Source organism: Lonchura striata, chromosome Z (assembly GCF_050655825.1).
Source record: "Lonchura striata isolate lonStrDom1 chromosome Z, ASM5065582v1, whole genome shotgun sequence".
Lineage (NCBI taxonomy): Eukaryota > Metazoa > Chordata > Aves > Passeriformes > Estrildidae > Lonchura > Lonchura striata.
The window spans coordinates 69,148,356-69,174,258 of NC_140740.1; the positions used below are offsets into that span (position 1 = coordinate 69,148,356).

The 25,903-nt window shown below is 34.6% G+C and overlaps 1 protein-coding gene across 34 annotated transcripts in view; it reads left to right on the forward strand.

The window, feature by feature from the left end:
• Window positions 1-25,903, forward strand: part of PTPRD (protein tyrosine phosphatase receptor type D) — a 1,154,377-nt gene that overhangs the window by 1,027,723 nt on the left and 100,751 nt on the right. For 18 of the 34 annotated variants that reach the window (XM_085567659.1, XM_085567666.1, XM_085567673.1 and 15 more), the window contains 7 exons: window positions 1,949-2,066; window positions 6,957-7,544; window positions 7,974-8,074; window positions 8,844-9,097; window positions 14,360-14,450; window positions 20,059-20,268; window positions 23,526-23,686. In XM_085567659.1, coding sequence (XP_085423785.1) covers window positions 1,949-2,066; window positions 6,957-7,544; window positions 7,974-8,074; window positions 8,844-9,097; window positions 14,360-14,450; window positions 20,059-20,268; window positions 23,526-23,686 — 1,523 coding nt within the window. The remainder of the gene's footprint in view (window positions 1-1,948; window positions 2,067-6,956; window positions 7,545-7,973; window positions 8,075-8,843; window positions 9,098-14,359; window positions 14,451-20,058; window positions 20,269-23,525; window positions 23,687-25,903) is intronic. The other 16 variants (XM_085567665.1, XM_085567675.1, XM_085567684.1 and 13 more) reach the window with 3 other exon arrangements.

Genomic DNA, 25,903 nt, shown 5'->3' on the forward strand with positions numbered 1-25,903 from the left:
TCTTATGACACCTTTTTCCTTTGTTCTTTTTTCTTTTTTTTTTTTTTTTCCCCCAGGGAGAGTAGTGTTACTGTTGCTTGCCTGTTCTGGGGTTTAGCATGATGCCAAAATGTACAGCACTGATTTGTGTTTTCATCTTTTTGATGGCTGTCACTAACTTTGCCTCACAATTTCTTCTTTACAAGATGATAGAAAAATAAAACAGAAGTCGTTCAGAGTTACATACCAATAGTTGTATTTTTCTGTATTCATTTTAAGGTTATATATATTTTTTTTTGTGTATGTGTGTGTGTAACAGAAAGTAGAAGTCAGTTATGCTTTCTTTTGTATAAAATAAATACATGCCATCAGGAAAGCCAGATGCCCTGCAGTGTTTATGCCCAAGTAATAATGTTTGCTGTATCCAAACAACACTTTAAAACATTACATGCAGCCATAGCTCTTACAACATGAAGTACTGCTTGCTTTAGATGGGGCTAATATCTTTTTAACTCTTTCTGTTTTGTAGTTTTTTGGCAGGTTTTTTTGCCTTTTACAGTTTAATTCTGGTAGTACCACGTGCAGTTTTCTTATGAAAGATATGAAGTCTTTCTTACTGGTTTTGGCCTTACAGTTCAATTTAATTCTGAGATAGAGTCTATGAAGTGTTGTTTCATTTTGTTGTTTGAGGTTTGTTTTGTTTTTTGTTTTTTTTTTTTTTACTTGAGCTATTTTGCTCACTCATTTTGATCATTACCTAATTATTTCTATATTGCTAATAACTGACTGCAAATACAATGCTGAGATCTAATTACATATTTACTAAACCCATATCCACTATCTGGAAAAATCCATATACTCTTAATAGTCTGGCCCCTGATTTTTATATTAACTTTTCATAGCTGTTGCATCTGAGGGATGTGTGATTGCACATTTGCTATTTATTATATATATATATATATATATATATATATACCATCCCTCTGGCAGCCTTGAAATATAGTGCAAGTTCATTCGGCTGAATGAAAATGCAAAGGAGTAGTCCATTGGCTACAGGCTGGAAGTTGGGGGCTCCAGGCCCATCAGGCTTCCAAATACTGTCCTTTTATATTTACATATAATATATATTTATATCATGAGTGTCAAAACTTACTTCTCTTTTTGTCCCAGTGGCAGGACATAAGTTTAGTACACGTCTCATAGATCATTCAGCATCCTGTGTGTGCACACATGTATGAAAAGATACAAGCAAGATAAAAGATACTCTTGCTCTGAAATTTACACTTGGATGTTCCTGTTACTTTGCTCTAGCTGAGAAAAGCTACTTGTTTTGTAGCTGCTGTCATCTGAGGGCCATAAGATCTCTCCTCTGACTAGATTTTTAGTATTGTTTTACACAGTTCTTTTAGATCTGAAGGGCTGGTTTTTTCTGAAGTCCTTTCAGATGTTGAGAAGTGTAGTCTACCCAGTGACACGGGTTACAATGACAGTGTTATGGGAGTAACAAGGTTTTTTGTTCAGCTAAACCATCATTACTTACAAAGTGTTCATGTAAATGCACACATTTTTCTTAATAGGCATTTTACAGCTATACCAGATATCCTGCTAATGATTAAGTTAAAGTGAATTTCTCATATCTACATGTTCATGTGTTTCACAATGTCAGTATTCCTCACACAAGGTATTTCAGAAGACTTTTCACAGTTCACACCACTAAGCCTTTGGCCTTTTTCTTTAAACTACCTGAAGTATACTGTTTAGATGTGTGCTGTACTTTATTGCTTAACTGAGTGAAATTGCATTATTAAGTATTTCATACAGTGCAGTCTGTTGGTGCACTCACATGCTTGCTATCACTGCCAATAGTGCAAAAGTGTAATATAAATGGGGTTTCTAAAGGACTCTGCATTCTCATGGCAAACAATATATTTTAAATTAATTTTCCTTATTTAATTTTCTTTCATCTTAGGAAATGATAATTTCTGGGCTTCAGCCTGAAACTACATACTCTTTCACTGTGACAGCCTATACAACTAAAGGTGACGGAGCACGCAGCAAACCCAAACTTGTATCTACTACTGGTGCAGGTAATACTTATATACAAATTGAGCTCTAAATGAATCCTTTGACTTTTTCTGCTACTGTTTTGTTCCCACTATTTGGAAATGCAAAGGAGTAGTCCTGTCCCAAACAGTGCTACTGTTTTGTTCCTACTATTTCCTATTGTGTGAAAAGTGTTTCTAGGACATAGAATTTTCTGCTTCAGTATTTGGACTTTAATTTATTTAGATAAAAATAGAGCAGTGACTTCCTTTATCCCTTCTTAGTTCCAGATGAGGTCACTTTATAGGTTTTAGTAGCTTGTCCACTAAAATTGGTGTCTTCTGTGAGAGGAGAAAATAGAAATTCAGAGCTCAGAAGGATATTTGAAACACTTGTAGAGGGTTTTCATGATCTTCATGAAAGTAGCACCACTGCTTCCTGTTAGTAAAAGCGTTGAAAGCATCTGTATGATGTTTACAACTTATCTCAGAAGAATGTAATTATTAAAGCAGAGAATTGGAAAACAGAATGAAACTCCATCCTGTGAAACCCTGAAGTCCATATTGATTCAGGGGTAATTTTAGGAACAAACTGGAGCAAAATTCACCCTGCCACTGTGTTCAGTCTGTGTTTGGTCTCAGGTGGTATTAAAGGCTGAATGTCTTGACTGCATAACCCACACAGCAGTTAGCACTGATCTGATGAACTGAACTGGTTTTAGATGAGGAACAATTTATAATTTTTTTTTTAAATGTGTCACTGTGGCACAGCTTAACCAATTGATGCCTCCACAGGTTTACTGTGATGCTTACCTACAGCTGTCCATAATCTTTAGGTATTGTTGTCCATTTTTGGGGGTTTTTAGTGCAGCCATTAAGGATCTTCTGTTACAATCACATATAGCACCATTACACACTCTCTGAATAACAATATATTGTTTATGCTAATAGATAAAATCCAAAAGGCATATATATTTGTATTTATAGTGATGGATTCAATTTTTAAAACAAACATGGAATGCAGAACACATCTTGTATTAATATCAAAACCATCTATATCCTTTTTTTGTTATATCCCTTGGAAAAATCCAAGACTTTGTGGCTAGGTGCACAATGCTTGATTTCAAATCTTAGAATACATTCTAGTCACTACTCTTGGCAATTGCTGAAACTTACTTTCTAACTTCTTATCTTTCCTGAATTCTCATACTCTGAGATAGAAAAAAAAAAAAAGGTGATATCTATTTCTGGCATGTATTGGAACTTGACTTAAGAAAAAAATGCACTTGATCCATCACTCTTTTTTGAAGTTCAATTCCTAGTTTAAATAAACTCATTTATATAAGTTGTGATTTTATTAGATCCTAGACATAAACATAGGTTATACAAATAGGCTTGCAAAACTTAAAGTTTCACTGCATTTAGTCCTTATGGACCCTTATGGACTGTTCATGTATCACTCTGTCAAGAACTGATGTTTCTACTTGAAAAAGACAGAAGAAATCCTATGTCCCATATAAACTTGATTGAAGAGCAATGGAGAATCAGAGGCATGTCTATAAATGTAATGCATATTGCACTGTTCTTCTTGTTTGTTTAAACCTGTGAATAAGAATGTTTTTTCAACTAGTTACCATTCTGCTCCTTCATACATTCCAGACTGTATGAAATCACTTCACAGCTTGCTGTGTTTGGGGTGTTTTTATAAGAAAAATTTGTATGCAGATTTTTGAAAAATGAGACATTGAATATAATCAGTACCAAGAGCTTCCTCCTCACTTTCTGTGAGAATGCATCACACCAAGGAAGGAACAATGCATTAACACCAAGGGGTTGTAGTCTGTACTGCAATCTCCTATTCACTTTCAGTTTCCATTTGATTTTTTTTTCCTAGAAAGATGCTATTGGAATACTATGATGAAAAATGAAGGATCTGACTTTCTTGTCTAACTTTTAGAGTTTAAATGAGATTGACTAAGATTATATCCGTAAAAGACGTGAAAGGAGAATAGATGTTTGAACATTTACTAAAGAAGCTATCTCTAAGGTATTCAGACAATAAGTAACTATTCAGCTGTCCAGTTAGTGATACGAAAGCATAATTTACATTTTTAGGCAAGAAAGATTCACCAAACATAAGTAAGCTTATAGGATGGTAACTCAGTTATTATTAAAGTCACTGAACACTGTTGATATTTTTATTCAAGAGTGTGGTTTTGTATTATGTTCAGTTTCCTCACTGTTGAAATCAGATGAAACAAAAACTGTTTCTGAACATTTCTAAAACCAAATACAAATTAAAATACTTGGAGCAGAAATTACAAAATGTATGATTAACACGACCTTGATAAAAATGAAGACTTACTAGTCAGTGATATAATACAATTTTTATGAAGATTTTAATCAGACCTTTAATTTCTGTGTCACAATAATTGAAGAATCTCATAGAACAATAGCTTGTCCATTACTTGTCTTTTGCTTTCATACTGGACAGCACTCTTAAAATATAGATTTCAGCTTAAAAATGAACGATTGTATTAAGGCAGTGGTGTACTTTATAGCAACTAACAGAAAAAGGTTACTTCAGGTAATTTGGCAAAAGCAGCCTATGTGAAATTCTACTTGTGGTGGCAATACATTTCAGCAGTAACATCTGTTAACAAAGGGCTGTGTGAACGATGTCTTGCTATTTACTAATGGAAGAGGATTTCACTAGATCAGAGAATATATTTTATTTTATGGACCATTTCACTTCTTTTAGGCTCATGGAAAATTCAGATTATTATCAGAAATTTCTAGACAGCTATTTGGTGACACAACTGTATATACAACTGGAAAGAATCCTGTCATTTTTCCTAAAAAAACTGTAATATTCATAAGTAAATCATACTGAAAGTAAATGTTAATTGACAACTTTCTGGAAACAAAAAGAAATTTATCTTCTTTGCAAATCAGATAGGCTTTACAGTATTAAAAAAAAAAGATGACCATTGTTATTTACTATTTTAGTCACAGGGTATTTATTGCATAAGCAAACTTTAATAGTTCCTTGGTTCTGATCAAGAGCAAATATTAGTTTATTCCTTTCTCTGTAGCTAGCACAGAGGTTAAAATGTCATTCTAATTGTGAAGTCTGCCACATGAACACAAAAAAAAAAAAAAAAGCAATTTATTACAAAAATAATTTAGTTACACCTTCCAGTAATCTCTCCTGTAGAAAACTGAAGGGGTATTATTATTTTTAGGTAAACTATTATATTCTCTGCTACACTGATTTGAGTAATAGTTAGAATACAGAGAAAAATATGGCCTGCAAAAGGCCTTCACAGACTTCTCTGTGTTCGATAAAGTCTTTTAGTTATCAATGAGGAAAAGTCAGAACTAATCAGAGAGATATTCTTTACACAGCATAAAATGTGGGAAGACACAAGATTCCATAATAATGCTGCCAGGTGAACTCAGCATTTAAATTTAAAGATATTTGGAAAATTTATATAAAACCTACCTATAATTCTTAAGAAATTAGAAGCAATGTCATGACTTACAAAAGACGTAATGAGGAAAGAGTTTACTAAAGGCAGAATTTTCTTCAAAGCATGCCATTCTTCCCTCCTTATTCCTAATTCTTTATGGAATGGTAGTTAGACCTTCTGACAATAACAATCTGATTTGCTGGGTGCTTGAGAACTGAAGATAAGTAATAAAATCTGTTGAAGTGTTTAAATACAGGAACCAGAGCTCACAGTGCAGCAGCTACATTCACATGAGAAGGCTTTGAATGTAGATGAAACTAATTAGTCTTTATTGAAGACCATGTTTTTGCCGTACTACTCCTGAAAGTATTCTGGTTTCTTGACCAGAAATGAGCACCAAATTTCTAAATATGGATATGTTTCATTATCAAATAAATAACTGCAATAGACACAGACTTCTTAGAAGCAGAAGTGTTAATGAAAATATAAATGAAAAGTTACAAATGGATACGAATAAATTAAAATGAATTAATCAATTAAATAGAAACAGTAAATGAGAATTCATATTGAGACTGAAAATGTACACTATATAAATTGAATAATGGCATTTCTGGTTTGATTAGGATTCATCTGGTCTGATTCAGTTCAATTCCTCCTCAATGTCCATACCAGACTTCCAGTCTGAACTTCCCTAAAACACAAACCACTAGCTGGGACCAATGGGTCCCAATTAAGTTTGTGCCTGTATGTATTGTATAGGTTAAGAAAAACTACCAATTTAGCCTTCTTCAAAAGAAATCCAGTTCATGTGCACAGAAATCTTTCTGGAAAGTAAATCATATCTGATAAGCCATGCTGGAAAATATTAAATTCCAAACTGTGCTACCTCACCACACTGGTGAAAAGAATGGAGGCAGAAGTGATTTTTGTATGGAAACTAGAATGACAGAGTAATGATTTTTGAAGTCAAGGTTGTTCTGACTTCTACTACATTTTTACTATTAATGACAATGTTATGTTAAACTTATCTAGAAACTTATTATTTCTTCATTAATTATTTTCCCATTTACAGGAAATGTGCCTTGGATGAAAACTTATAACAGTACTTTTTTTTTTTTTATGCAAATAAGGATTTGTGAGACAGGACCATTCATAAGACATTTGTTGGAAGTTTTGCTTCTTGATTTGTGTCCCTAGAGCCTGTGCCTCTGATTATGCTCTGTATTTAGAAATAATGGTGAGGGAAGAAGACAAAAGCAGTAAATGTCTCTACTGTTGAGTTCCTTATGCTGTATTACTAACTAGTGCAGGAGCCAGACACTATTTCTTCATTAGGACAATAATATGTGGAACTAAGAGTGAGGAAAGAGAAATATATCCCTATTCCTGCTAAAACTAGCCTCAAGAATTGTACGTTCAATTGTGTTTATATCTATCCTCTTTAAATAACATTGTGCTACAGTTCCAGGCAAACCTCGGCTTGTGATTAGCCACACACAGATGAACACGGCGCTAATTCAGTGGCATCCTCCAGTGGAAACTTTTGGCCCGCTGCAGGGTTATCGCCTGAAGTTTGGTCGCAAAGACATGGATACATTAACGACCATGGAGTTCTCAGAGAAGGAAGATCACTTCACAGCCACAGACATTCACAAAGGAGCTTCTTATGTCTTCAGGCTCTCAGCTAGAAATAAAGTGGGCTTTGGGGAGGAGATGGTTAAAGAGATTTCTGTTCCTGAAGAGGTACCCAGTGGATTTCCCCAAAATCTCCACTCGGAAAGCTCTACTTCTACATCAGTTCAATTAACTTGGCAGATGCCACTCTTGGCAGAAAGAAATGGCATTATCACCAAATACACCATCTTGTACAGAGATATCAATGTTGCTTACCAGCCAATTGAACTCCCTGTTGTTCCTGCTGATACCACTATGACACTTTCTGGCTTAAAACCAGATACCACTTATGATGTAAAAGTACGTGCCCACACAAGCAAAGGGCCTGGTCCATATAGTCCAAGTGTCCAGTTCAGGACACTACCCGTGGATCAAGGTAGGATTTGTCTGCTTATGGCGTTGACCTTTAAAGGAGTATCGGTCTTTGGATATCAGTGCATTTGAAGGTGTAAATAAAACTCACCACTCCATTCATAAAAATAGGTTCATCAAGCACAAAAGGTAAAGTATATAAATCTTAATATGTTTTGGATGCCTTAGAATTCAGTTGTCCCTTGCCAAGCAAGTTCTGGCGTAACTTCTTCACAACATTTTCAGGTAAGGAAAATGTGTGTATTGAGTTGCACTAGATAAGAGTGAGAAGGAGTTTAAATGTGATATTTAAATATGAACAAGCAGGTAGGAATATTGAATTCTTGTTGATTTTTGACCTAAATGGAAAGCTAATACTCCCAAGAAGCAGTAGAAAAATGACAAGATCTAAGCTCCAAGATGTTGTTTATATACATTGTTTCTTTTTTTCCAGCAGTGTTTGCAAAAAATTTTCATGTTAAAGCAGTAATGAAGACTTCTGTTTTGCTGTCCTGGGAAATTCCAGAAAACTATAATTCGGCTTTGCCTTTCAAAGTAAGTTACTTTCCAAGAGAAATAACAGAAACTAGACAATGTATTTTCCTGATTAAGTAGCTTACTGATCATTAATCATGAATATGTACTGGGGATATTGTTGTTTCTAAGATTGCTAATCTTTCATTCACCACTGCAGTATGTTAAAGAAAACAGCAGAAGAAAATTTTTCTTCTTTTTTCTAGTCCTTTCAATAGAAAATACATTCTAGTACCATTTTGGGTTTTGCCTCCTCGATGTACAACAACATATTTTTGATTTGCAATTCTTTTACTCCACTAGCTATAGCTGTATCCAGATACAGAGACTCAGGGTAACATGCAGTCTTGCCTGGAATTTCTTATGCTTCATTCTTAATCACTTGTGTAATCTCAGGCAGTGGCAAGTGAAGAACAGTATTTTAGGAATGAAATGGTACGAAAACCTTTCTAAATAAGGAGTGTGAATGAAAAAAATGAAGATACTTTAAACAAGAGTACCTTGCTATAAATTCTGGGTTCAAGAAAAGCTGCTTACTTTGAAAAAGTGAAATTGGATTTCAAGAGTGTTTACATTGCTTTCCATTAATGTAGTATTTTTTTCTTTTCCCCTGAAAGTGAGAAGTTAACTTTCAGTAGTGAATTCTGGACTGCTTTACACCCTAAAGTACCCAAATAAATTAAAATTTATTTATTAGTTAAATTTATACCTAGGTTGATTCCTGAATTCAGTGTGACAGCATCATTTCCCTTCTCCTAGTAACCAAAGTTACTTTTGCGTGTTAAATTAGATCCTTTATGATGATGGGAAAATGGAGGTTGATGGACGTGCTACTCAAAAGCTGATCACAAACTTGAAGCCAGAGACATCATATTCATTTGTCCTGACAAACAGAGGGAATAGTGCTGGTGGCCTTCAGCACAGAGTAACTGCAAAGACTGCCCCAGACGTGCTTCGCACAAAGCCAGTCTTCATTGGAAAGACCAATTTAGATGGCATGATAACTGTGGAACTTCCAGAAGTACCCTCAAATGAGAATATAAAGTGAGTGAATGAATGACATACCATTGTTTTTAACTGCAAAGAGATGATCATTCTAACTCTTGATGGTGGACCACAGCTTTATTCTGCATAAAGAATTATGAAGTACAGAGAGTACAGTACTCTGCAGTAGTATTTGATCTAATATTGGTGTAATGTTTGATATAGTAAGCTGGGAGGTGCTGTTGACTCTCTCAAGAGACAAGAGGTCTTACAGAGGGATATAGATAGATTGGAACACTGGGCAGTCATGAGTGGCATGAAAATTAAGAAGAAATGTCAAATTCTGTTGTAAAGGTCCTTGAGTACATTCAACAGGAGGCAACAAAGCTGATGGAATGACTGAAAAAAATGTCCTGTAAGGAGTGGCTAAGGGCCTTGAGCTTGTCTAGTTTGAAGAAAAGAAGGCTACGGGCTGACCTCCTTGCTCTCTGCAGCATTCTGGAAAGGAATGTCCTGTAAGGAGCTGCTAAGGGCTTTGAACTTGTCTAGTTTGGAGAAATGGAGGCTGAGGGCTGACCTTCTTGCTCTCTGCAGCTTCCTGAGGAGGGGAAGTGAAGAGGGGGCTGCTGATCTCTTCTTACTGAGATCCATTTATAGAACATGAGGCAATGCCTCAGAGCTGCATCAGGGGACGCTCAGATGTATTAGGAAGCTTTTGTTTCAAACTGGAAGAGGCTTCCTAATCAGGCAGCTAATGTGCCAAGCATGTCAGTGTTTAATACGTATTTGGATGATCCCCTTAATTTGTTTTAATTTTTGGTCAGCCCTGAAGTGGTGAGGTAATGGGAATAGATGATCACTGTATGGCAGTTCCAACTAGAACTCTTAAAAGTTTGTCACATAGCCAAGTATGTAAGATTTGTATGGAGACTGATTATCTTTCAGTTTGCAGATTTTTCTCAGTAATTTTGTATTTCATCATGGACTGCAAAATGAGGGATGCAGAAAACCAGTTATATTTTCAACAAACAATCTCAAAAAGAATGGATAAGCCATCAATGCAAAACTACCCTGCTGTATCTCCTTGAAGTAGTCAGACTAAGTCACTCAAGAATTATATTGAGTTTTAAAGAATCGGTACTGCTTTAAATTAATTCAGATTAATTATTTCTGATAGTTTTATCAGGATAAAAATACCTTGTCCTCTCCACTGGTCTCAGAAGGAAAACAAGAGATTAAGCTAAAAAATTTGGAAGTTTTAGAGGTTACATAAGTTTTGGAATGGAACAGGTGGTGTGGAAATTTAAACAGAAACAGGACTAAAGACCCAAGAACATGTGGTCAGCAGGGATTAGAAAGGTTGGGCAATAAAGATTTTCCAGGAAAACATGAAGCATGATACAATCAATAAGTGTTATTGCTCTGCTTATACTGATTCCTGTTGATCTGCAAGGTTCCCATATGTAATATAAAGGAAATGGGGAGGAAAATGAGCCAGTCACTAAATGATGGGGATTCAACTTGTCCTCTCCCTGCTGGATTTTTTACAGCTTTCTAGAAAGCTGACCTCTTTTTCATTACTGACTGAAGATTTTCAGGCAGGTAAGGTCAAGAAATAAATGACTTTGAAACATTAAAATGATGAAAAACTTAAAAATGTAGTCATTATCATTAGATTGAGTAAGATGTGGTCAGTAACAAATGCAGCTAAGGAACACTGAGGATGGAATGAGTCAAAAAAGATTTATGAGGCAGAGCAGTCACAGAGAGAAAAATGTGCAGGATACCTGATCAAACAGCAACAGCAAGATAGCACTGGAATAAAAGACAATTCCCTTTTATTTTATATAGTGTAAAAAAGTTAAAGAGGCTAAGTGACATCAGAAAAGGTACATTAAATCTACAGGGTCCAACTGCCAATTTTGCAAATTATTTATCCCCTATTTGTGCATCTGTTTTATAAGAAGATTTGATCAGGCTTGAAAAAGTAAAACATAGGCTTGACCCTTGGAGCAGGCATACCAAAGCAAGTACATACTGAATGGAAAACCTGACCTGATGCTTGCACCAATAAAATAAGTAAAGTTGTTCTGCATTAGTATTTATATGGGAAGAACAATTTCATGTATTAGTCAAGCTGACATTTTTAGACATGCTGGTCCTCTATAGGTACATTATATGTTCAGAATTGTCCCTGGCTTACAATGAAGTACTGAGAATTTTTCAATACTAATTACACAGAAAGTGAAACAGGTAATAGATTGCTCTAATGAAGTATAGGTATTGAGACTGACGGTAATGTTATAAAAGCCTTTGTAATATTTATAATTAAAGAAGGTAGTATTTATCAATGTTTGATGGTGATACAGGATAAAAATTGCTGCAGAGATCACCTTATGATTAGCAAAATAATCTCTTTTGCTTGTCTTAAGGAAGCAAGTTCTTAATTTTTATTTCTTTTAGTATTTTGGGCTATTTCCAAAACAATTTTTATGTGTAAAGGATAGTCCATGTTTCACTGAATCTCTAACATCTTTGAAAAGTCTTAAGTAAAAGCAGTTTCGTTGAAGATTTTGACCTCTCAAATACTCAGTAGGTAAAATAATATCCAAATAAACTCTTTGTTTCTCACCCTCCTCCCCCCGCTTCCACAGAAAAAATTCCAACCTAAAAACAGACAAGCAAATAATGAAGTAAACTATAAAATGTTTTTCAGGAGATGCTACATTTTGCACAATTAAGTAAAAATCACAAAACTTTGTTGTCCTTCACAATTTGCAGCACTGCATTTTGGTGTGGAAATTTTCATTTTTCTACTTACTATTGATCTACTTATTCTTTCAGTTTAAAAATGTATTGAAAGTAGATTTTCAACGTTATGAGAGACTTTCATGAGGGAAGTGACAAAGAGTGTGAAAGTTACAATTATGTGATGATGTTCCTTGATTGAAAAGAAAAATGTATGAACACTCCGTTAGCTTAAAAAATAAAAATATGAAGAAAAAGAAAAGGATAAGTGCTGTGTCTCCCCCTCGAATCCACGGGAACAGAATCCCTGTGGAGCCCGGCCAGCTGGGCAGTGGGGCGAGTTGGGCAGAGGGAAGGAACTTCTCCTTGGATCCCGGGCCTTGGAGAAGCTCCCACGTGAGTCCAAAGACGAGCTGGTCCCACAAGCAGAGGAAAGAGGCGCTCTGCCTCAGGATTAGTTCCAAAGTTTAATGAGGGCCTGGAGAGATCCCAGGCCACATCTGACCTCGAAGGACATCCGGAGCAAGAGAGAGAGTCTCCCAGCCCGGAGCAGCTGATACAGGGGGGCAGGAAACCAGAGCAGGGAATGGGGAAGAACATGGGAGCAGCTCTTGGGGGACAAGGCCTCAGAGTGACCCCTGAGGAGGGGATGGGGAGGAGTCCCAGCCAGGGTCCAGTTACCTGGTGACCCTGGGAGAAGGATCTGGACAAAGGGGAAGGGTCACCAGGTGATGGACACATCACCTCTGAGGAGACAGGGGGATGGGTTGAGGTTTGATGGACATACAGGTACTGATGGGAAAGCTGGATGGACCAGACAGGTACAAAGAGGGGATATGGAGGGACAAACCATTATGAGGGGATATACAGTGCAAACACAACTCTACAGATAAGTGTGTTTCTTTGATGTTTGAAAGACATAGAGGAAGTTTTCATTTCTTTTTGCCTTGATTCTTAGACATCTCTTAAAGAAAGGATATGTCACTCACTGTTTACTAGGATTTGCTATTCAAAGTATTTTTAATAGACCAATGCAGGTTTAAAACCTGGGGTTAACCATCCTTAAGAGTTTTAATATTTTTTTAAAAATTATTTATAATATTGTCACTATAAGAATGCATGCCACAGATGTTTTTTGAAGTAATGAAATAAAAGAAGTGGACATTAGTTAAAAATCTGTGGGCAGCACTGCTTTCCAGAGCTTCTGTTGGAGCTTAGCATTCCCACAGAAAATTTCCTCTAATTTCTTGACATAAATATTAATGAATACACGTACTTTCTACAGGAGCTGAAAATCTAAAGTTTTGTTACATTTATTTTATTGGAAAGAGCTTTAAATAAGAAGAGATTTTTTTAAATCGATCAATGTCTTGCACTGGTATGGTGAAAAAGATAGTTTAGGATTGGCTTAGACTGAGATGGTTTTTAGCCAGTATTAAGGCAGCTCCTTTTCTATAGACTCTTTGTTAATTACTTAGGATTTTCAGCTGCTTTTAATGAGTAAAATTAATAGTTTTGCAGAAGGTTGAATGGATTGTAAAAACAAAGCAGACTGAAAGAGGAGATGGCCCATGAGACACTAAAATTATCTTCCATGATGAGACCCAGAAATAACTTAATAAGCTTTTGTTACTACGAGCAAAGTAAATGTTTCTTTCCCTTTCCCCTGATACGGAGAGTGTCTGACTTTTTGACAAGTATGTTTATCAAGAAGATGTATATTATACTACCCTGCATGTCCTGCTGTTGTAATTCCACTGCTTCTTCCCTCACACTAATGTGAAGTTATGGATCTGCTTGACACATATCCAGGCTTTGTGAAGCAGTGAAAGTACCAGATCTCCATCACACTAAAAAATATAATTTCCTTCCCTCCATGGGTGGGGAGGAAGAAAATATTATTAGAGAAATATTTCTGAGGAACACTGATATTTGTAATTTACAAATACTAGATATGAAGAGAGTATATATCAAGCTCTCTTACCTATGACTGTGAACAAGATACTGATGTAGCTAGAACTGGCAATGTAGATGGCATTTGATTGTCAAAAGGAAAGAGAATATGGGTGTGTTGTATGTCCTATCTGCTTCCTTTTCTCTTTATTAGGATATTGGCATTAAAAAATACATTTTTTAAACCTACTGTTCTGATTATACATTAAAATGGGGGATGATTGGTTGGTAATTAAGATTTAAATATATGGTAATATATTTCAATTTAGGGCTTTGAGGGTTTTTTTTCAGTGTGATGGTGGCAAGGCATACATACCTATGGTTCTTATATTTCATGTTGGCATTTTAGTACATTGTAATTAAAGTTTTTTATAAATATTTATATGTTTGCACAAAAAGACAGATAATTGGTGCTATTTGTTTGTCAAATGCTTTACAACTGATGCTATTTCAAGAGTGTGAATGTTTACAGCTATGTTTGGAAGGCTGCAGTGACATAATAATGTGCAGAATATTCTCAACATACCACTTTTCTCTTAAGTTCCTCTAAACAGACCACTCCATCAATTTATCTGTTCCTTTTCATTCAACTTCTCTTTTGTCCAACTTTGTCATTTACAGAGGCTATTACATAGTTATTGTGCCTTTGAAGAGGTCCCGTGGAAAGTTTATCAAACCATGGGAGAGTCCAGATGAAATGGAATTAGATGAGGTACTGTATTCAGTTTGTTTTTTTTTTTTTTTCTTCTCCTTTATTGAAGAAGCAGTCTTTCTACTTTTAGGTAATTAACTCACCACTTTTAAAAGTTTTGTCAGGATACTTTATATTTATATTTGTATTAGCCTGTGGAGATCCAAAATAAAAATCATATTACTTAAATGAGAACACAGTATAGACATTAAGTTTCAATAAAGAACACAAAGTGTCTTATATTTCTTGACACTAATATTTAATTCTTTTTCTATTGTAAAGAGTGATGCAAAAGTGCAGGAGGTGAAATGACTTGTCAGCAAAAGCTTAATCACCAACAATATGAACTGTAATAAAGGTCTGGTTCATTAGAGGGGTGTTTACTAAATCTGTAACAAATGCTAAATTGCAATTTGCACCACAGTTTAACATTTGACCTTCTGATACTGTTTTTACCTGATTGTCATATACTGTAATACTTCTGGTGAGCATACCCTCCGTTCCATCAACAGTTTGTGATCAGAAACTAATCCATGAACAAGAAAGGAAAGAGCAACATTGTGTCATCATTTGAAACTACAAATGACATTAATCCAAGGGGAGGAAATACTTTCCTTTTATAAATAAGCCCAGCAATGCTAGAAATCAATTCAGTATGTTATTGATATAGTAATAATTCCAGGAAATACAATATTCACCCCCATTTTCTGTTTTACTGAAGGACAGCTCATTTAAACTTGTCCTTCTTCTTTCAATCTGTAAATCTGTAGTAACACTATTGTTTGTTATTTTAAAACTCTTTCAAGGATCCCATATGAGAGACTTTTACAAAAACAGGTTGTAGTGTTATTATTTTTCTTGTTATATCTGGTCAAGATTTTAAATAACATTCAAATGCTGTGGTACTTTGTACATGTAATATTTCTGCAATTCAAGACCAGAATCAGGGGGTTTTACTCCTAATATAGTGTCCTTTTGACCGTATCTATTTATTTTTCTATTTTCTCTTGGTGGATCCAAGAGATTTATGTTACAGAGATAACCTCACCATATGATTCCTCATAACACAGTTAGTTACTGGGAAGTGTTGATCACCTGCAAGCAAGCATAAAGGTTCTTTTCTTTCCTGCCATTGACAAAATGGATACAAATTTTGAATTTTGCACCAAAATATAGGGAGAATACAGATCTTCATCAAACTAAGTGTTGTAAAAAGTATTCAAAATATAAACAGAATTATTTAAATCTTTGTCACAACAACAGGCAAATCCTTAATCAGAATATTAAAAAACAACTGTTCAGAGGAAGGCATGATGACTAACTGATTCAACCCTATGTTTCTTCTTGACCAATTCCATTTATGTGATCATCTCTCTTCATTCAATTGAGTAATGGCTTTGATCTATTAACTGCTTCACTTTAAAAGAAGTTGGATTGCAAATGCCATCAGCTCATGATCATAGTTATAGGTGACATCAAGTACAGTTAAACAGTAAAACCTTGACAGCCACATCCATACAGTAATGGAAACTGATTGAGTATTACCACCCTCTTTTAACATCCAAAGGCTGTAGTCACATTCAGCAGTATTAATAGATTAAAGGATAGGTGCCAGATGACATTGAACTTTTTGGCAATTAAATTCTATAGTTCCTGCTGATTCTCATAACAAAGGGACATTTTAATCATCCTGCAAGTTGTGTTGCCTTAGTCTGTATAACAGATTGATAAAGAACATTTATTAATTCAGAAATATTTGTGTCAGGGTGGGTTGTTTCCCACGTCTACTGATATAATTGAGTCCACATTGTAGAATTAATGATGGAAGAAATAAGATATGCATTGACTGGAAAATGAAGTTATTTCTGATAAAGAACTAAAGCCTTGATATATCTTTTGCAATTGCCACCAATAATATAGCAAGAACTGAGCAAGGAAAAACATTAAAAGCAGGCAGCAACTGCATATCATGCTAACTCATTCAGGTTCTATTACTTAAAAGACTGGTTTGCTTCCAACTTTGGAAATTATGCATTTTATTAAGTGTGCTACTCCTGACAAGTTTGTGAACACAATAAATACATTTGGAAAAAAATAACAAAAACAACAACACCCCCCCCACACACACACACAAAAAAAACCCACCAAACCAAACCAAAGAAAAAATGAACCAAAAAAAAACCTCAGAATAAAAATAAACAAACATATAACAAAAACCAAATATAAAACCTCAACAAAATAAAAAAAAAAAACAAACAAAATAACACCACCCCTCCAAAAAACCACTACTCTCTGGGCAAATAGTTCCAATGATCAACTGGGGACACTTATACGTATTTATACTTTAAGTATGATCTGAGATATGTGTCTGGTATCAGAAATGGTTGGGTAATAGATATTTCAAAAAGCTATGTTCCAAATACTTTGCTTAGATTGTCAGAAGGAAAGTATTTGCTAATAACACAGCTCTTGAGTATAACTCCATTACATAATTGAACAGTCTAAAAAGACTCTGCAGCCTTATTGTAGTTACCTAATCTTCCTGCTCCTTGAACCTCAGCTCTGAAAGAAACTAAGATAGCTTTAGAAGAGCAGGTAATGAACTGGATGTTTGGTATCTGAAAAAAAAAAATATTAGAGATACAGTCCTTTTTTATTAACTCAAAATTTCTTTTTTTTTTTCATAAGATGAGGTTTAGTGACTTTAAATAGACAAGTCATGCAAATAAATGAAACAGAAAAAATATTATGATTTTCAGTAAGTATTGCCTAGTAGGATTACTTTAGATCTGTAAGCAGTAAAACCTAAATAAAGGTTGCCATGTTAAATATTAAATTAATTTTGTAATTTTATTGAAATCTGTATATAGAGTACAATAGAAGATAGATGAACATGTAATGATATTTGGCAACAACCCAAATTCCATATGAAACATTAATGAGGCTGGAGGTTCACCTGAGGTCTACTCAGTCATGTGTAATCAATGTTACAGACAAAGTTTTTATCTACACACAAACACACCTAAGTTAATTGGCCTCAGGTGATGTATAACCATGTTTGAAAAGTTTAACTAATTTTATTTGATCAGGCTAACTTTTAGCATTCATAGCCAAAACTCAGTTTCTGATCACTCTAATACTGTACTTCAGCACTGCATTTTCTTCCAATATATGGGTTTTCTGTTAATATTTCAAATGCAAGAAATAATCAAGATCAAACATTTTCCTTTGCTTCTCAATCTAATTTTGATTGCAGTACTCCTACTGTACCTTGACATTTTATTATGAGTTATTTATAATCTAAATTGTAAATCTGGAAATATATGATAAAGCATAAAGAATTTAATTGAGGCAGACTCACAACTTTAATTCCAGTGGAAGTGGTAATGGAGGTATCCATTATCTTTGGGGATGGCACAAGCTGTATACTTCTACTAGTGCTGTTGTGTTTGTGGCTCCTGACTTTACAGGAGTAGCATGTGCTGTTACTACCCAATTCTTAGCTTCGTGTTTTGGCAGACTTCCAGATAACCGATGCTCAGCACTCTGCATAGCCCTTGTTGTAAAATGTGGCATCATACAGAGACAAACTTTTCAAAGTGCTTCCCTCAGCAGATCTTATGAGGGCTGATCTAACCTGGAACAATCTTTGACTATTCTCTGCCTCATGTTCTACATTTAGTAACTCTTCACAGGGCATAGGAAGCTACCAACAGATGTAAGAGTCACCTTCAATAAAGTGACTAAATAGAAATCTCTTCAATATTATGGTTCTCTGCTGCCCTCATTTTTATACGACACAAATAGACTCTAGCTGCTCATTAAACTGTTTAGGAAGAATGAAAGAGAAATATGGACTGCTGATTGGAATCGTGTCCTTGAGTAATGAATAACGATTTCTAGTCTCAAATTATGGCTAGTTCATTTTTTGCTCAGGGGATCCATTGCACTGTACCAGCTTTTGTGTCATGGCATTGAATTTGATAGAGGTAAATGGATGTAAAATCTCTGCAACAGGGCACAGACACAGGATTAGATCTGGAAAGCAGTTGACTGCATAGATGTTTGAAGATATAACATCCAAACGCCCTCAATGTTAAGGAAGCCTGTATTCAAGTGGCACAACTTGCTTTCATATGTATCTGCAACCTTCAATTTAGTCAGTAAGAAGGGGTATCAAATTATTAAAAGCTTCTTTCTGAGTAGTAGAGTGAATATTAGGTTGCTTTACATGCATTGCAGTTGTGAATTGTGCAAAATACAAGATCTCGTAAGGGGAAGACAAAAAGATGTGTTCATTAAGCTGTGGCTTAAATCAAAAGAGCATGGAATATGGTGAGGGGCCTTGAGGATGGAGGCACATGGAATGACTCTTGGGACTATCCTGTGCAGGGCCAGGACTTGGACTCACTGATCCTTGAGGGTCTCTTCCAACTCAGCATATTCTGAGATTCCATGATTCTGTGGAGAACTTCCCTGACTAAATATGTATTTTGAAATTAATATATATAGTTAAGACTGGATTTTAGTATCTTTTATTTTTTATCACCTTCTCACTCCAGAAATTTGTTTCCTCCTTCTAGAAATTAATTTTTTGCTAATCTACTGTATTAGAAGTGTTAGTGTGCTGAAAAGACTAAACAACTACTTAGAAAAATCTGTGATTTAACTATAAAACTGCAGGACATTGTCTAAGTTTCATAAGCAAACATAAGGGAACCACAAAGAGACCTTAGAAGTCATAATTTAACACACAGGAGAAGTTCAGACTCCTTGTAATCAAATCAGACTAATTTTTGTGGAATGCCATTATATGTAAAGCAAAAAAAGGTATTGAAGAAACATTTGTCTGATTTAATAAGTAATTCATCAATAGATTATACTAGCTGAGCTTAAGTTCCTTTATTACTAAGTGTATGTTTTCCAAGCTTGAGCCTACCATCTGGTCTTGTCACAGATGTACTGATGTAAATTTTAGCTTTGTTTATCAGAAAAGGTGATTTAGTCACCATTCCTGGAGGTATTTAAAAAGATTTGTAGTTTTGGTGATTAGGGACATGGTTTAATGGTGGACATGGCAGTGTTAGACTAATGGCTGGAATCAGTCTTAGAGATCCTTTCCAGCATACTTGATTCTATGATTCTATTCTATAAGAGAAATAGATAGATAGATAGATAGATAGATAGATAGATAGATAGATAGATAGATAGATAATATTAAAAATTAGATTTTTTTAAAATAGATAGAAAATATGTAATATGTTATGTGTTTTTGTATGTCTTCAACGAAAATATATTGTTTTCTTATTCTCCCTCTCCCAGCCTCCTCCTAGACACAACAGTACCTAAAAATTATTTTATGTTTGTAGTCTGGGCACTGCAATTGCCTCCTAGTATCTTATCCTAACAAGAACTACAAGAATTTGGAAAATTTTGCAATTGATTTAGTGATAATGATATGTCCCATGAAATGTAAATAAATTGTTTTTTGTAGTTTCTGGTCATGCATTAAATGTTCTCATTACACTGTCAAAAAGTTATGTTAAAACTGTTTACAGTTATCTTTCTGTTCATGCTTGCTCTCTCTCTCTCTTCCCCTGCCTTTCTTTTCCCTCCCTTCATTTTAAAGCTGCTTAAGGAGATAGCTAGGAAACGCAGAAGCATTCGTCTTGGGAGAGAAGTTGAATTAAAGCCATATATTGCAGCTCACTTTGAAGTTCTTCCTACAGAATTCACATTGGGGGATAAGAAGCATTATGGTGGATTTGAGAATAAGCAACTGCAGAGTGGTCAAGAATACGTCTTCTTTGTGTTGGCTGTAATGGAGCACTCAGAATCTGTAAGTTAGTTAATGTTTTTCAATATCAGAATTACCTTACACAACCACGAAAACATTTTTTCAATGCTTATTCCACTTCTCTAAAGCTTTTTTTTAAAGTCAGAGCATCTTTAAAGTGAGTGTTTCCTTACTCAATGCCCATTAATTCTTTGAACTCTTCTATTCTGTTTGTACCTTTGTGTATTACTTTGGCATATAACTGAAACCTAAGAGTCACCTTTTATTAGCTGTGTCATGATCCTTTAAAAATTACATTGTGTATTTTTTTTGACCATGGATGCAGCTTTTGAGACATGAACTTTACAGCAGCATCTTTATGTATTTAAAAGAATTTAAAAGCTGGTTTTTGGTGCTACCATTGAATAATGGTCTAGGATATACAGGGTTCTTGGAAAGATCCATTGAACTAGAGACATGCACAGCTACCTGTCTAGTTAGTCATTCCATAACAATTTTATCAGTAAATTTTTAGAAAATTAGAAAATAATTCAATAATAGGGAAAATTCCTGAGGTGAACTAAATAATGAGCTGTCATTTCTCTTTACATAATTCATTTTGTAGTCACATCCCTTTATGCGTGAATTAAGCTAACGCATGTAATGTATTATAAAAGAAAAAAAAGACAGATGTAAGACTTTTGAAAGATGCAATACACATTAGCATTTTAACATATAGTGTGTAATACAGTGTGTTTCTAATTCATAACTAAACCTGACAGGTACATTTGCAGGTTCAATCACTTGAAACTCAACACAAATACTCTGAATTCTAGTCAAATGCTTGCAGTGCATAACTCTGCAATTGCTTTCTTGGTGTCAATGGAATGTGCCTATTTAAGCATGATGAGGAGGTAGTTCCACTTTGAATACTTTTAGACACACAGCTTCATTTGAAAATAAAGTGCCTCCTTCCTTGCTAACATAAATCAAAAGTTCTCTTGTCACTTTTTGACATGGGTTGCATAGACAGATAATTCCGAAGGTGTTGAATCAGATTGGAGACGGTAAACAGCTTTTTACTATAAAGTTAAGAGGCCAGAAATCTGTATATCATAAATTACCTATACTAAAATGAATCTTCTCAATATAGTGCATTTTTTGTGTGTTTTGTATTAATTAAGGTATAAATTACTTAAATGTATTGCTTTGTTAGAAATCAGGAAAAAGCAGGAACAAATAGGTTTGTAAACTGATGCATATGGCAAAATGTATATAGGGTCCTACTCTTGAAAGACTTCAAAAGGCATTAATGAACTTAGGCTATCGATAAGACATTTCAACATGCCCTCTGAAACATCTGTGTGATTGAGTAGCATTGAGGTAGTCACAGACTGAAAATTTTTTAAGGGTGTGCAAGATTCAGCTTTCAATGACTTTCAATGCTTGAGTATATCAGCTCCCAGCATATATAGCTGATTTTCTTTTAGGACTACAGGTTCTACTGACATAACTTGCAAGTGATGTTTTTCTTGGTGGTCAGATGTTACATTTTACATAAGGCTTCTTATTCAGAGAGCACAAAATTTCTCTCTTGATTGGTAGAATAGAGAACTTGAATTAAAAGAGGTCATGGGAAGGTCTGAATTTGTTTAACTTAGTAAAATGGGAGCTGGAGAGCTATGATTAGAATCTATAAATACGTTAAGAATGTCATCAAGAGGAAGGAAAAAATAAGATAAATTTTTAAAATAATAAATGAGTTTAAATTTTTCATTAATACAGGATGGTTTAAATTGAAAGTGAAATCCTATTTATCGCGGAAAAGGTAGTAAGTGTTAATATTCTTGCCCTCAATATCCCTCTATATCTTTTTCCAGGCATTTTTGCTGCCCACTCCAAAGCAAGAAGAGAAATATAAAGAGTTACTTCTTGTAGGAATGAACATTTTTATATTTCTTGAGAGTACTAAACCTGGGGAAAAAAAAAAATCAGTCTACTTGGGTGGTGCAGGAATGGAAAGTGAAGACTCCTCAGTTTTCAGACAATGGTCATAGACTTAAAACATGGGGAGGTGTTGATGTCAGATGCCAGGTGTAGTAAAATCCTATAACATAACTGGATATTGTTGGCATAGGTGCTACGTTAGTAACAATAAGTGCCTCAGCTTTGCCAATCCTAATCCTGTCTCAAAGCCAGACACTGTCATAGCCCAGAGCCCAAAACACGGCCAAATGAAGTGTAAAAAACTATGTCTCCTTTGATAACACTTCTCCTAGCTTAGGGCATCTTTCATAATACAGTGCAAACATAAATGGAAGCTAATCTCTTCTCCCGGTTATCTTACTCTGTTTTAGCTGACATTTCTGATCTACTACTGAATCAAGTTTTTAAGTATTTTTTAAGATCTCTAGTTCAAATCCTAGTTTAGTGCTGATGAAGACACACTAGCACAGATAAGAAATATGTACAAACAATTTTGCACTTCTGACTTTAACTCAGAATTCTTAAAATGATCCAGTTTTAGCAGGCTGACTCTTCAGCCTCTCTAGTCTGTAATTTTAACTCTGCACTCAGCCACAGATGAAACATCTCAGGTCAGACAAGAATTTTTAAAAAATTCTCTTACCACAGATTTTATCCTAGGCCACCTGGCTTTACATCATCTAGTAAACCAAAGGGTTTCAACAATCTCTGTTGGTTCATAATTCTAGTTTCATCTTTATGAAAGACTGAGTGTTTGGCTTCCATTCTTATTCTACAATGAATTCTCCCATTTTTCAGTCTTAAATTCAAGTTTTCTCCACCTTGTGTAGGTATATTCTGTCAGACAGTTTTTGACTGGTCAAAATGCACAGTATTATTGTTGCAAGACCCTTTTCAAGGAACCTTTTACATTCAGTCCCGTTTATTTTTATCTACAGCAGTCTTATGTCACAAGTACCCTTTCATAATGTGCAGGAGGAAAGTGTTAAACTGGCATGAAATTAAAACAAAAACTAAAAATTGGTAACTGGTGGGCTATTCTCAGTGTCCTGTTCATTTTTTCATTCTCTGCTTAGGTTGCAAAGTGTTCTGCAAGGACTGTGCTGCATGATTTGTCTGCAGGTCATTGCTAATATGTGGAACACAAAATAAAGATGATAATAACAACACTCTGTTCAATTTGCAAGTTTGTGTATTGCCTTCAAGAAAAATAGCATTTGCAGTTTGCTGTGGTAATTGCATCATTACCTTCTATACATTTATTTTAGATGTGGGATAGCTACATTTTAATGCATTGCTTCATGATTAAGTACAAATTATTTTTATTTCTACAGACCATGTATGCAACAAGCCCATATTCAGATCCTGTTGTGTCAATGGATCTTGATCCCCAGCCAATTACAGATGAGGAAGAAGGCTTGATTTGGGTTGTTGGACCAGTGCTTGCAGTGGTGTTTATCATCTGTATTGTTATTGCTATACTTCTTTATAAAAGGTAGGTCTATCTTTTAATTTTTTTGCAAGGTATGTCATTTCCCCTCCATATTGATCACTTTGTAATACTGTTCTAGACTGTATTTTTGTGCTGCAATATTAACTGTCATTGCTTTGCAACATTTTGAAATTTATCAATGGCTTCTAGACTGCTGCAGAAATGTTTGACTGAAAGTTTCCAATAATTACAGGTATGCGAGTACATTTTTCTGCTGATTACACTATATTAACTCTATTGCATTTAAATGTTTTTTCTACTTTGCATACATTTGTATGCAAAGATACATTTGTATGCAAAGAAAGTAAATATGTGCTTGCACATAAATATGTATGGAATTTGCACATTTGACTTTTTAGAACTTGTTTATAGATGTATAATAGTAATGCATTAGGGGTTACATTCAGCTTGTTTTAAATGTGATTTTCATCTCCACTCAAGTAATTTGAATTTCAACTTTTGACAGTTGGCCTCAATTTGGCAATGTATCTATATGAATTTGGAGCTGTAAACTGAGAGATTAAAGAGACATCAAATAGCTGGTTCCTACTAATCTTGCAATAAGATCAAATTTCACTCATTCTTCTTTCACTCTCTATGACACAGATTTACTTTTGCTATTACACAAAGGACTTCCTTCTGCCCTACAACATGCTCAGTGAAAACTGTGTATGATGCCATAATTTATATTTAGTGGCCTTTTACAGTGTAAATGAATTAACACAGTTCAAGATACTAAATCAAAACCAAAGAATAAAACACAAAAACTTCTATCTTTAATTCCTAATACATTTTTGAAATATATTGACAAAGTAGATTTGACTTATATTACAAAGATGCTGCCAATTTCTGAGGAGGGGGCACACTAGGAATAATTGTATAAAATGAAGCATGTTTTCTAAAACTAATGGCTATGATGTTCCTATTATGTGCATATAAATATTTAAATCCTAGTCTGTATGCTCTTCCCACCTTTAGTGTCTCCAGTCAAAAACCTCTTAAGTTTCATGAAGAGAACTCTCTTCAGATTTTGGAAGGAATTCTCTGTTTGGAAGTAAATAACCACTCCAGAGTTAACTTCACCTTTAGACTGCAGATAGATATACATTTATAGAATCGTTTCAGGGCTAGAATCATACAGCATCTATTGCTTACAGATACTACATCTGAACGTTTCTGGTAGTTCATAGTGTCTCAGTCAATCAAATTAGTTACCAACTCTATTTCAGTCCATCACTTCAAAAACTGGTCATTGGAAATGTGCTAGAAATGAAAAACTCCTTTCTTCTAATTATTTTTAAAGTAAATTTTCTCCCATTCTACAAAAGAAATCCAAACAATAGTCTATTAAGTAGATGTGCAACTGCTTCTAGAGTTACTGATTACATTTATGAAACCAAAATAACAATCTTCTAATCTATTATAAAAAAAAAAAAAAAAGGGAATATTCCACAAATAAGCAGGTAAAATTTTCCCATTAATAGTATGAAGAGATTGTCATTCGCTGAGAATGGGGGACATGTATTCCATCTGTTATTTACTACTTGTACTGGAACTGTTTGGGCAACTGTCCATATGTATTTATTTATTTTTCTATTTTCAGCTGTTTATTCTAATTTGTTAAACTACACTGATTTGGCAAATTACCTCCAAGAAATTATGACTGCAGTTTTAGCAGTCTGTGGTCCTCTATGAGCTTTTCTTTCTATAAAAATTTAGTATATAATTGAATATTTTTTCCAAGAGCAGGCAACCTGAATGCAAGTTTACTGCTACATTTTGATAGATTTGCTGACTGTAGAAGAGCAATGACAAGACAGTTGGGATATTTAACATATTGCTTCAAGAAAACAGTGCAGTTTAATTTGTGAGTTAAATAGACTTATGTGGCTACAGGAGTTAGATGGGGAAAATATATTAAATAAATGGGCAAAAAAGTAATTTTTGTGGATACAGAAAATTTTACAAGTATATTTCTAGAATATATTGGGGTATAAGTGCAACAAGTATTATAGTGAGAAAAGAAAATGAAGGTAGAGGGCATCAATCTAATTATTAACATATATGCAAAAAATATTACTGAGGATTTTGTTAAAGAATATGCAGTGCAAAGAGGACAATCAGTAAATGACCGTGTCTTCTGAAGTGCAAAGAGTAGTAACTCAAATAAAAGTCAACTGTGCTTAATTCCCTTTGTCCATAGAAACCTTTTTGTACAGA